Genomic DNA, 13,963 nt, shown 5'->3' with positions numbered 1-13,963 from the left:
TTCTATTTTTGATTGTTCCTGTTTTATGTAAAGACGTGCCTGCCGACGGATAAGTGATCAGTAAGTGAGAGTGGCAGTTATCCAACGGTCTTCTCCTCCCTGATGGAGCATTCCAGACATGCTGGACTTTCCCCTGCTTAGTGACAGCTGTGGGCTATAATGGAGCCGTCAGGGGCTAATTTTAACTTGTGCCCGAGTGAAGGTACGAGCAGACGTGAGTCTTCGCACTCTCACGTAGTTAAACTGAATCATGTACCCAAAAACAAGAGTTGGCTACTATAGGTTAAAGAGAAAGTTTACCCAAAATAACATTTGCTGAAAATTTACAAGCCCTCAGTTACATCACTTGCTGACAAATGGATCCTCTGCAGTGAATGGGTGCCGTCAGAATGAAAGAAGTCCAAAACATCACAATAATCCACGACTTCAGTCCATCAATCAACATCTTGTGAAATTAAAAGCTGATAGCTATAATAATATAGGCCAAGGTGACATAATATTAGAAAAACAATTATATTTGAAACAATTGCGGTTAGTTTCCACAAAAATGTTAAGTAGCACAACTGTTTTCAACATTGATAAGAAAAGTTTCTTGAGCACCAAATCAGCATATTAGAATAATTTCTGAAGGATCATGTGGCAATTCTGTAGTATTTTCAAATAATATTACAGTATAATGCTGCATGTCTGATTTAAATCCACTGTTTGTGTGTAAATCTGAACTCTGTACACAGATCTGAAAACAGATTGCCTAGTATCAGCAATCAGTGCGGACACAACAAATACATATTGATCATTTATAAAATGATCTTAGATATTCTCAATCCTTGCATAGATGCCAAAATATCCCAAAAAGGACTGCTTCTATGGTTTCACATAATTTAACCCTCTAAACCTTAGAGTTTCTAAATGGTTTAAAGAATAGTCACAGGAACCACTGTAATACCAAATATACATTCTTTATTATTTTCTGTACAACTTTATATAAGGCAAGCACAAATATGCTAGACACATCTCCAACATAAAATACATAATAAAAATGATCATCATTTAAGAGTTAAGACTAGCGTTTAGGTCTTTGTAGAAGGTGACACTAACAGATTCCAAGTCACATGATTGTCTGATTATGAGATAATAATATTTCCAAGTCTTACATCTTTCATTGAAGTTATTGTGAGTTTGAATTATAAAAAACTATTAAATTGTTTAAAGGCACTTTATCTTTCCAGTATTTCCCTCACAGACTGAAGTCCTCCTTGAATTACAGCAATACTCCAGTTGGACAGGACAATTAAAATGTAAAGGAGTTAATACTTGAAACTTAAAAAAAAAGAAAAAAAAAATTCAGTCAGCCCTTCCAAAGACTGTTTGAGTCATCTGATGTGAGCCCTCATACGCACAGGGGTCATGATTTTCCAAACAAACACACTCAGTATATTTCCAAACGTAATCCGTCTATACGATCTAAATGAGAAAACGCTTAGAAAACGACGCTCAAGACAGCAGGATCTAACTGGACAACTGTCATGTCATGATGTAAAGTGTGATATCACCATGAGTGTAGTGTTGTCCATGGTGTGAACATCAGCATCTGTGTGTGAGTGTGTGTGTGGAGAGGTGCGATGGGTCGTCCTCAGTGTGCAGGGGGAATTTGATGGTTCACCTGTGATGGTCCCAGGAAGCCCAGTCTCTGTTTATTCTTCCTTTGCTCTGTCATCTGTACAAGTGCAGAAAAACACATACATAAAACAGGGAAGCCAATTCAGTTGCATCGGATCACAGCCTATATAAAATTATCAGCAATCAGCTCCAAATAAATAAATAAATAAATAACAACAGTTATTTGAACAGTAAAAACTGTAAAATGCTGCTAACTGTCAAAACTTATATGACTGAATTTTTTTAACAGATCTAATCAGATGTTTCATTCAATATTACAATATTTGGTATCAGTATATTGTAAATGCTTTAATTGTAAATTTAGGATTTTAACATTAAATTAATGGTCAATCAATCTGTAAATGCTACCTTTTAACAGTACAATTCTAGAAACCAAAGCTACCACTTTTTTTTCTGTAAATTTCACTAATTTTCTAATAGTTTACTTTCTGAATACGCATTTACATTTATGATTGTGGAGTGAAATTTTGTGGGCAATATCTATTCAGTTTGAAAAAGTTTTCATACAAATGTTATTCATTTTCAAGACATTTTCAATAATTTGCCATATTGACCAACAGATAAGCTGCTTGGTTTGAAACTGACTTCTGAGCAACTCTACTGACAACAGACAATGTTTTTTTTTTCACTGTGAAATTTCACCAATGTGACAGCGCAGACACAATTATTCAAGCTGCCTCCATAATCACCATTTTAGAGTGTAATTTCTACACTCTCGACGTGAAGTCTGTTTAAAAGGATAGGACATGACAATGACAATTTTCATTTTTTGGTTGAATTGTTTCTTTACAACATAGTGTCATTTGCAGCAATATCAAAACAACCTCATTCCATAGGTCACTTTTTACTTTCCCAAAAACACTGGCTTTAAACATTACAAAGTATCTTTTTTTGACCTCATGGCCACTCCAGACAAAGAGAAGGAACTTTCAAGTAAACAGCCCTAGCAAGAAAACGGAGGTGGAACACACTGTGCTACACTGAATCAGAGAGAGAGAGCCTGTTTGTCTGAACACATGACAAGTTTGGATTTCGCCTACAGCATCTGAGCTGGATCTCAGCCTGGCTCGAGCTGAGAGGTGAGGAGGATCTGTTTAATTAGGCCTGGCTGTCGGAGAAGAAATCACTTTAATAAGTTATTTAACATCTAGCACTGCCAGGAGAATTACAGTAAGCCCGCTCCTCGTGACCGGCTGGAATCAGAAGGACCGCTGGAGGATGTGACCACGATGTGGTCAAAATTTCTGGTTCCACTGTTTCAAGCTCACTGGTTTGGATCAGTGCCGATTCCCAATGACTGTGCAGTTTCTGTGTGTTTACGTGCGAGTACAGTTCAAATCTGAAGTCTAAGGTCAAACAAACATTCAGACCTTAGTGAGGAACTTAAAAAAATGAGCCATTGGGCAGCAATTTTTTTCTAACATCATCCCATTAGAACCCAAAGCTCTCCCTCTCCCTGTGTCATGTGAATCGGTTAAACTGTTTGTGTGAATCACATGTGGGTCAGGCAGGTGATGGCAGTGATCCGACACAGCGGAGCACAGCCGGAACATCCATATGACCCCGGGGCACCGCCCCACCCCTGCTCTGACGCACTTCCACAGCAGGGCCTAATAGTAAACACTTCAGAGGCCCTGTGAGGAGAAACACTGTTTTGCTCTGTGAAACCCGGGTGTCGCGTTGCTGTATGTTACCTGCTCTTTAAGCTCAGACAGCTGGGAAGACAGCTGAGCCACGAGATCAACGGTGGTTTCCAGTCTCTCCTGCAGCAATCGGATCTCGTTCTGTTCGCTCTCTCCCTCAGAGCTTACCAAAGACATGGCCCTCATCCGTGGAAACCAGTCCAGATTCTTCTCCTGAAGGGGGAAAAAGAGACGTGAATGTCACTTGGAAAACTTTCCAAACATCTTATAAATAAATGAAACAGAATGTAACTATTTTGTAGCAGACAAAATTTTCTTTCAGACATACTGGATTTTACACATTTACATTACCATTCAATTCATTACGCTTTTTTTTTTTTTTTTTTAGAAATTAATTAATTCCTTTGAACTTTATATTCATTGAAGACTCCTGAACAAACAAATAGGTTTCCACTTCTACTTAATCACAGTTTCTGCTGCTTAAAATATTAAGCAACAACTGTTTTCAGCATTGATAAGAAATGTTTCTTGAGAAGATAATCAGCATAATAGAACGATTTCTAAAGGATCATGTGACGCTGCATTTCCATTAGCCTTCAAATTGCATAAACTGAAATTGCGAATTGAAAATTTGTCTAATGGAAACACGTACATTTTGCAAAAATTCCCATATATCACAAAAAGGCAAATAGAAAAATGAATATAAATCGCAAAACAATTTTTTCTGCATTTATGTGTCACCTGCTGTAAGTAAAAGTCACATGATCAATGTAATATAACCTCTGAGAAACACCTCATAGGTGGCCGCTCTAAAGTATAAAGCACTTTCCTTGCCATTAATGTGTGGATAATCCCTTTTTGTTTTTTTTACACTGCGTTATGGCTCCGATACAACCACTGGCCACTCTAAGCAATGCTTGCGTTTATACCAGCTGCGCTGCGGCATGCTTCAGAAGCGTCCCAGAAGTGGCTCTCCGCACTGCTTCACATGCCTGTCTCTTTTGATTAAAAATAATAGCTAGTGCGGTGGCTGCTACATATGTAAACCTACGAACATCCATCACCATAGCTCATCAAGGAAAAAACTACATTTTAGTCACTTAAAATCGGTTGATGGAAATTCATAAATAGATTTTTATTTAACAATGTAAAAGTCTTAAAAGTGTAAAAGTATTATTTAAGTATTTAACTTTCTGACCCAACGTACAAAGTTTAATTAATCAGAACACAAGTTCATTGCATGGAGGAATCTATTCATATTAGATGTCAACATGGACAGGACATTTGACATCACAAAGTAAAAGAAAATGAGACCCAAACTACATTAAAACATTTGAAATTGCTTTGTGCTAACTAGACTAGAGCATGGATGACAAAGTTGATCATCACGACCCATATTTACATGCAAAAGCAAGCTCATGAATATGAGCCAGTGTGCTGAAACTCCCTCAAGCTTTTTCCTTCAAAGGCTAAAGCATATAGCTGGTAAATCTGGACACTTTAAATGCCTGGATGCAGGGACAGCTCTAGAAACAGGAAGTAGTCATGCAAATGAACTGCAGTTTTTTTGTGTTTTAGATAATAACAGTGAGTCATTCTGTTTGTAAAGCATGTGTGCCCACACTGTAGCTCACGTACACGATATTTGTTTGCGTTCTACAATTTGCTGTGTGTGAGAGTGTGTGTGATTAGTGTGTATATATATGAGTTTATCTAGTCTGGGGTGTGTGAGATAAGGGGGAGGGGGGGGGGGTAACAGAGCGGTGGCTCATCACAACAGTTATGTAAGGTGCTTTTCACAGTCAGCCTGACGGGAGCACTGCAAGGTGCACATAGAGTTTCAGGATATGTTTAGAGGTGGGAAAAGACTGCCTTCTCTTACACAATCATGAAACACGCTCACGAGGTGACACACCTGGGCATGCGCATCTTCTGATTCGAACACAGTGCTTTTATCTGCTATACAATACAGAATGAGGCTTTCCAAGAAAAACACACTGGATAAACACACTGCTCTTCTAAGAAGCAGGCACATGAACAAGGTCAAGCACACATTCACATCAAATCTCGCTGGAAAAGAGCAGTCTGGTTTTGCTGAAGCTTGCAATGGGATCTTTAATATGAAGAAATGGAAAATTAGAATTAGCTGCTTATTGGTTCCAGGGAATGGTGCATTATGAATCTATGAAAAACATTAAAGGATGTGGAAAACATAGGTGAAGTGAGGACAGATGAACAGAGATTAGATTGTGAGGGGTTGAGTCTCATGACCCACTCCATTTTTCCACTAAGGATACAAAGGGGGCTAAAAATCTAACAGACAAGAAAACATCATTATTATGACCGTTATGAGGGAGGGGCATGAAAGCTGGACACCACTGAGCGAGTTTTTATTCAGGGTCAACTGATCATAACTTAAATTATACATGATTAATGAACACTGAGCATTCAGTGATAAGGGCCTTCCCGATCGAGGCAAGAAAAATATTAACATTCATATATTCAATATGAACTACTGTTAAAAGGTTTGGGACACTAAAGACTGCTGAAAATTCAGCTTTGCTATCACAGAAATAAATGACACTTTAAAATGTATTTCCATGGAAAACCGTTAGGATATTTCACAATATTAAAATCTTTACAGTATTTTTCTCAAATAAATGCATCCTTGGGGAGCTTGGTGAGACTTCTTTCAAAAACATTTAAAAAAATCTTACCAGCCCCAAACCTCTGAAGGGTAGTGTATGCAAACAACCAAATTAACCTGCAACTAAGATAGACACAAATATTTTACCATCATAGAAATTACACTAATCGCAAATAGCACCTTATAACGTAGCAGCTAACACTTCACAAAAGTACATGCACACATATATGCTTCAGCATTAACGCCGCTGCAGACTTGTGTGTGGGAAAGGTGTCTGAGCTGTCATTAAAGTGCCATTAAACTTCTTTTCCCATCTGACAGACAGCATAAATCGTTCGATCACGTGTCCTCAGCTCTCATCACCATAAAGCTGCTGTTTTATAATGGAAAAGTGGTTTCAGAGCATTGCCATCAAACCAGCTCTGGAAATAGCAGCAAGATTGCAATAATCAGTTTGATTAGCGTGGCTGGCCACTGCACATGCACTCCTGCAGTTCCGTACACACACACACACACACACACACACCGAGACGCCCAGCTGGGAGAAGCAAATCCAATGGTGAATACGTGACCTTTGAACTCTCATTGATCACAAGTCTAGAGGCCGATGTGTTTTTTTTATTCTCGTTCCTGCCGATGGTTCATGACGATGGTGTTGCCAAGGAGATGCCTGACTCACTGTGTGATAATGAGCGGCATAGCAGGTGTGTGTGTGTGTGTGCGCGTGTGTGTGGGACAGGAAAGCACGTGTGAGGATAGGCTGAGCTAATAGCAGGCCACTTGAGATGGGTTACATAATGCTGTGACTGCTGCAGTACCTGCTCACACTCTTTCCAGCAGCCTGTGAGTGATAATCACACACACACACACACACCTGCTTTAATGTAAACTTGCAGATGAAACTCTGTGCTGCACTCTTCTCTTTGAATACAAGCAGTGAAGCTAGCGTGAGCTGGTTTGCAGAGATCTGCATTAGTTGTGTTTTCAGGTGACTGGGGTCTACACACACACACACACGCACACGAACACGCACACATCATTTAAAAGCTAGACTGTAGTATTTTGCATTCAGGCACTTTTTCCTGCTGCCTGCTATACTACAAAAGCTGAAGATCCTTGTATGAGACAGAACAAACTAAACCAGCGTTATTTATGAGTCGCCCATGCCTCATCTCTCCCATATCAGCTTTAATGAGGGCCCTTGTGTTTGCAGCAACTCACATTAATTAGTTCATATAGGACTAATAGAACTCTGTGTGTCATCAGTAGGGCTTCATGGAATCTGGGCCTGCAGAAAGCTCTGTAGATTTCCACAGGACACAAACACCTGTCTACTAACATGCCTTTTTATTGGCCAGGCTGATAAAATGGGCAACCTTTGGCCCTTTTCAGCTTATCAAAAAGTAAAAGTATGGCAATTATGTGCAGTTACAAATAATGTTAAAGGGGTCATATAACGTTGCTAAAACAAGTACATTACTTTGTGTTTTTGGTGTAATGAAAAGTGTTTATGTTGTTTAAGGTAAAAAAAAAAAAAAACATTTTCCATATACTGTACATTATTGTTTTTCCTCTATGCCCCGACTTTCTGAAATGTGTCAACTTTTACAAAGCTCATCGGTCTGAAAAGCGAGGTGTGCTCTGATTGGTCAGCTATCCAGTGCATTGTGATTGGCCGAATACCTCATGCGTCTGACGGAAATGTTGTTACACCCCTTTTGTCACCATATTGACAAAAGCAATAAAACTCATTATAAACGAGGCATTTGTAGCATCCAGTGGGGACACATTTACTGATTATAATGACTTAAACTGTCTTTTTATGCATTGCATCATGCCGCGTAAACATAAAACCATGTCTGCATTTTTGATTGGAGAAATTACAAACAATAAGCGCTACTCTAAACTGCTAAAACTCGCATTTGAATCGTCAGTGGCAAATTCTTCAAATATGAAAACATACTTACAGACTGTGAGTTAGAACAGCCTGCATTATAGGCTACTCTCCTAGGAAACATTACTTGTCCTCTGTAAAATGTACTGCATCTATCTGAATATTTGGGTTGAACTGTTCTGTAACAGAGTTGTAAATACAACTCAACCACTGATTTATAGTTGTGTCCTTTTTTGTAAGACCAAACAAAGTAGTTTCACTTTTACAATGAAACAGCGTCTCCATGACATGGCGGCAGCAGCAACAATACTACAGCAAGAATAAAAGTTACACATTCTTTCTTTGTGTGAATATTTGGGCAGTGGTATGCAAATCGTCCCACACAGTGACGTAGTCTTGTGGGGGGGGGTGTTTAAACGAGCCGTTTTAGGAGGGCGTGGACGAGTCTTAACTTTTATAAAGAATATCTCTTTGGGTTTGAGATTTTAGTATTTGCAACTTTAGGGATCTTATCTATTCACGAACAGCTTGTAACATTCCAAAGAGAAAGGAAAAATTGAAATAACATATGACCCCTTTAAACAAATCAACTATTATATTTTCTCTTCAATACTTCATGTGGTCCTGGGATGCTTTTTAAGCAGCAGTACGAATGGCAGGGTTTTTTTGCCACAAAATTGTATGTATGCATTTAAATACAATCAAAATTGAGCTAATTCTATTCGGGCCTAGTAATTTAAATCAGTTTTCTTGTGCAATATTCATTATTGCACAAAACATAACTGGTTTCCTTTATGAAACCACACGGACTTCTGTTCTCATCTCCACTATGAACATTAGCCCCACTTGGCTCTTTTTATTATAAAGAGGAAGCACTCTTAACAAGGGTTCTAATTACTACACTACTTTCAGTATGCTCTGAGATACCAGCAGAAACAGGAGGTCACACACATATATGAAAAAACAACACACTCACACACACAAACTTTAGGAACTCCATCTAGGGAGTCTCTTATTTTAAGGAAGCTCATCTGATTAATTAAAGGAAGTCTCCTTTTACTGGTGTCCACTGATGACACTCTGCTCCAAGTCAGAGACAGAGATATAAACACACACACACACACACACACACACACACACACACACTTTCCCAGCCAGTCCTTGGTTTGTCACTGCTAACAATGTTCTAAAATGACAATGCAAACAAGAATCCAGTTATATTATATTAACTGTACAATTAAGTGTTTTAGTATTCATAAACATATTATTCATGAAGTAAATGACATATATTTGACACATTGTTAATTAATCACTCATGAATTACAACTGGAGTTAAAACAAGAAAGTCAAATGATGTCAGACATACAGGCACAGACATAACTAAGTGAGACGAAACAAACAACATTCCTGAAACGAAGTCAGCTGATGAACATACAGCTGACTCCAAAAAAGTATGTGGACATATGAAATGTCTGAATTTCACTGCATTACATAAGATAATTATGTGAATCAAAATAAGCTTTTCTTATAACTACTTTTTTTTTTTGTCTTTATGTACTATATGAAAGCTTTTTTCTGCCACAAAACCAAAAAATATAAAAGGCAACTGTGACTATCTCACAATATTGACTGTTTCAAAACTACAAATTTACTGTATATCACAATCACAAGTTATAGACTTAGTTTACATCTCACAATTCAGACCTTCTGACTACATCTCACAACTAAGAATTGAGAGCTGAATTACATTTTAAAATGACATCTCACAATTTAGACTATTCTCGTAACGTAATCCAACTGCAGTCTTAATTTGGACTTCTGCAAATTGCAAATTCATCTCAGAATCGTGGTTCTAAGTTTATAATCATGACTTTTTTCACATGGTGGAAACAAGCTTCCCTATTTACATTTAACAAACTGGTGGTAAGTAATAGTTGATGTATGAAAACAGTTTCACACAGGTGTTCCCATCAGAATAAATACACATTAACCATGAACACGACAACCAGAACGTGTCCAAATACATTTTAGGGGTCACGGCACCAAATTAGATGATGAACTAACCTTAATCATTTGGGCTACGTAGCTCTCGGGGCCCGTGTACTCAGTGGGGTCCTTCACCTTCACCAAGACTAGGAAGTACAAATAGTGCCACATGTTGTGCTCTGACTTGATGTGCTCCTCAAACGACACGGTCTTGTTATCAAACTTGTCTCTCTCAAGGCCTAAAGAGGAGCAGATCATAAAAATGAAAAGTTCTTCAAAAAAGGAGCCCACTCGGTCTATCAAAATCAATGGTTTTATTCATGGTATTCCACTGTTTATAGTCACTATAAAACTTTCTCCCACATCAGTTATACTCCAACATAAACTTTATGTCCTCCTTAGCGGACTAAACGTCACCATGATCATAGTTGAATCCATCAAATAAAAAGCCCTGTCACAGTCCTTATATACAAATTCAAAGGCAGTCAGAGTAACAGAATGTGACAGGGCATGACATCTGCTGAGAGTCGCCCCACTGGCTAGTTCCAAGCCATTCTAAGATGTTTGAGGCTGTGCAAATATTGAAATGAGCTGTTTTAAAAGGGCTATATCAGGGATCCTCAAATATGGACCTTGAAATTCACGTTCAGTTTAGCTCTAACCCTAATCAAACACACCCAAGCATGCTAATCAATGTCTTTGGGAACATTAGAAAATCACATGCAGGTGATTTTGATCAGGTTTGAAGCTAAACTCTGCAGCGCATTGGACCTCATAATTTAGCTTTATTGGACAATTTTCTGCTCTCACTCTATCCCTAATGAATAACCGTTTTTGCTACTTTAACTTCTGCATGTGGAATAGACTGAAATATTATGCTTCATTATAGCACTCAACTTATTCAAGGATTCCCAATTTTTGGGATCAATTTGATTCTTCAAATTGATATTCATTTGTACTAACAGGATAATTCATTAATTCATACCCATTTCTTAAAGAATCATACCTAGGATTCACTGATTCAGTGGAAAGATTCACATGAAAAAAAAAATGAATCTTTGGACGTTTTTAATAAATCACATACATGCAACTAATTTTGAAGTTTTTAAATTCAGCTAGATATCTTTATGTTTTACAGCAAGGATCACTGTTATGACTGGCTAACCTCTGTTTACTAATCCCGTCTCTCAAAATATGTTCCCTTCAAACAAGACATACCACAAATGAAGCAGGTCGTCTTCAGAATTTCTTCCTTTCTCTGTTTCTCACTCCTCAGGTCAGCGAAGGTGTCAATGATCACACCAAAGATGAGGTTCAACACAATGATGATGACAATGAAGAAGAACAAGAGGTCATACACGACGCGTGCCGGGAACATGGGCTCCTGATGAGCAACAGTAAGGGAGTTAATAGTTGTATATATGAACACATTATGTATACTTTATATACTGTTTTATCTCTAAAAGCAATAAAAAAATAAAAAAAAAAGTTATAAAAAAATACAGTTTTTATCTATTGATTCACAGTTTTCAGTCATCCCTAAAATAGACCCTTTGAAGCTGATTTTGCAACGCTTCAAAGCATAAAGACATATGCTCAGAGAGTAGAACCGAATGCAGGGGTCTGTAAAAGCATGATGTACAGATGCCTGCAGATTCCACAGCGTTAAACATGGATTATACTGACAGTATTAGAGACGCTGGAGAGGATTTATTGGCGTATCTCATGTCTGAGTGTGCTGCGTTGATGATATTCTGTTCACCTCTTTAGAGAGCTTGCGTAGAACATCTGCGATTCCTCCTCCGTTCCTCAGCCCGTGGTTCAGAACCGTAATGATGCACATCAGCAGGGTGTCACAAACGCGCTCTGTACCATCTTCATCCTCTTCTTCCACTGGGATGAACATACACACCAAAATATACAGGCACTGATAAAAAAAACTGTTTCAAACGTTTGTGACTATGTATATATTCAGATTTAAGGCTTCATATTCAGGATTTTTACTAAGCAGCAGTTTAGATGTTTTATCATCTATATATATATGGATGTCTAACATTTTTACATATGTTTTTGCATATATGTACATAATATATTCAGAACTATAACTAAACATTCTGTATAATAACATTTTATATATACATTTATATATATTTTCTATGTATAATTATTCATATTATATATTTTGAATTTTTACTTATACTTTTATTTTGTAAATACATTTGATTCATTTGTTTGAGTCAATCAATCAATTCATCCCTCTATTTCTATTAAATGCAAATTAGAGATTTAAACAAGTGGACTCCAATGTATATGCAATATATATCAGTTTTAAAGGTATACACTTTATATATATATATATACACACACACACACACACACACACACACACACACATTCAAAGAGTTTTCTTTATTTTCATGACTATGAAAATTTTAGATTCACACTGAAGGCATCAAAACTATGAATTAACACATGTGAATATATATATACATAAAATATATAACAAAAAAAGTGTAAAACAACTGAAAATATGTCATATTGTAGGTTCTTCAAAGTAGCCACCTTTTGCTTTGATTACTGCTTTGCACACTCTTGGCATTCTCTTGATGAGCTTCAAGAGGTAGTCACCTGAAATGGTTTTCAGTTCACAGGTGTGCCCTGTCAGGTTCAATAAGTGTGATCTCTTGCCTTATAAATGGGGTTGGGACCATCAGTTATGTTGTGCAGAAGTCAGGTGGATACACAGCTGATAGTCCTACTGAATAGACTGTTAGAATTTGTAATATGGCAAGAAAAAAGCAGCTAAGTACAGGAAAACGAGTGGCCATCATTACTTTAAGAAATGAAGGTCAGTCAATCTGAAAAATTGGGAAAGCTCAAGCGCTACAAAGAAACTGGCTCACATGCGGACCACCCCAGGAAAGGAAGACCAAGAGTCACCTCTGCTGCGGAGGATAAGTTCATCCGAGTCACCAGCCTCAGAAATCGCAGGTTAACAGCAGCTCAGATTAGAGACCAGATCAATGGCATACGGAGTTCTAGCAGCAGACACATCTCTAGAACAACTGTTAAGAGGAGACTGTGTGAATCAGGCCTTCATGGTAGAATATCTGCTGGGAAACCACTGCTAAAGAAAGGTAACACGCAGAAGAGACTTGATTGGGCTAAAGAACACAAGGAATGGACATTAGACCGTTGGAAATCTGATCTGATGAGTCCAAATTTGAGGGTGTGGGGGTGCTTTGCTGGTGACACTGTTTGGGGATTTATTCAAAATTGAAGGCATACTGAACCAGCATGGCTACCACAGCATCTTGCAGCAGCATGCTATTCCATCCAGTTTGCGTTTAGTTGGACCATCATTTATTTTTCAACAGGATAATGACCCCAAACACACCTCCAGGCTGTGTAAGGGTTATTTGACCAAGAAGGAGAGTGATGGGGTGCTGCACCAGATAACCTGGCCTCCACAGTCACCGGACCTGAACCCAATCGAGATGGTTTGTTGGAAGACCATTTCAGGTGACTACCTCTTGAAGCTCATCAAGAGAATGCCAAGAGTGTGCAAAGCAGTAATCAAAGCAAAAGGTGCCTACTTTGAAGAACCTACAAGATGACATATTTTCAGTTGTTTCACACTTTTTTGTTTTGTATATAATTCCACATGTGTTAATTCATAGTTTTGATGACTTCAGTGTGAATCTACAACTTTCATAGTCATAGAAGGTGTGTCCAAACTTTTGGTCTGTACTGTATATATATATATATATATATATATATATATATATATAATGTATACATAAAGAAAAACAAAGACTAAGAAAAGACACAAAGCAAGAAAGACATGGAGATGAAAGAAATGAGAATGGAAAGGTAAGTAAGGAATAAGTGAAGGACATAGAGAGACCACAGAGGTCAAAAGAAGGGAAGAGGGTGAGCGTGCGAGAGAGAAAGAACGTGCACATGTTGATATCTAGAAGAACAGGTGATATTTAAAGACTCACAGGGCAAAGCAGAACAAAGAAGCACGAGTCATTCCTCAACACACATACACACACTGTCACGGGTCAACTCAGCTTCTTAACCCCTATAACAGATACTCAGGACCAGCCC

The 13,963-nt window shown here is 38.0% G+C and overlaps 1 protein-coding gene across 1 annotated transcript in view; it reads right to left on the bottom strand.

Annotated features, from left to right (window-relative positions):
• Nucleotides 1-943: 943 nt before the first annotated feature.
• Nucleotides 944-13,963, bottom strand: part of itpr2 (inositol 1,4,5-trisphosphate receptor, type 2) — a 76,472-nt gene continuing 63,452 nt past the window's right edge. The window contains exons 53-57 of the mRNA XM_026287346.1: nt 11,613-11,743; nt 11,069-11,234; nt 9,929-10,089; nt 3,375-3,536; nt 944-1,717 (exon numbers count right to left, since the gene is read on the bottom strand). Of these exons, the coding sequence (XP_026143131.1) occupies nt 1,634-1,717; nt 3,375-3,536; nt 9,929-10,089; nt 11,069-11,234; nt 11,613-11,743 (704 nt within the window). The 3' untranslated portion in view covers nt 944-1,633. The remainder of the gene's footprint in view (nt 1,718-3,374; nt 3,537-9,928; nt 10,090-11,068; nt 11,235-11,612; nt 11,744-13,963) is intronic.

The sequence above is a fragment of the Carassius auratus genome, chromosome 18 (assembly GCF_003368295.1).
Source record: "Carassius auratus strain Wakin chromosome 18, ASM336829v1, whole genome shotgun sequence".
Lineage (NCBI taxonomy): Eukaryota > Metazoa > Chordata > Actinopteri > Cypriniformes > Cyprinidae > Carassius > Carassius auratus.
This window is presented reverse-complemented; position numbering and strand designations above follow the sequence as displayed.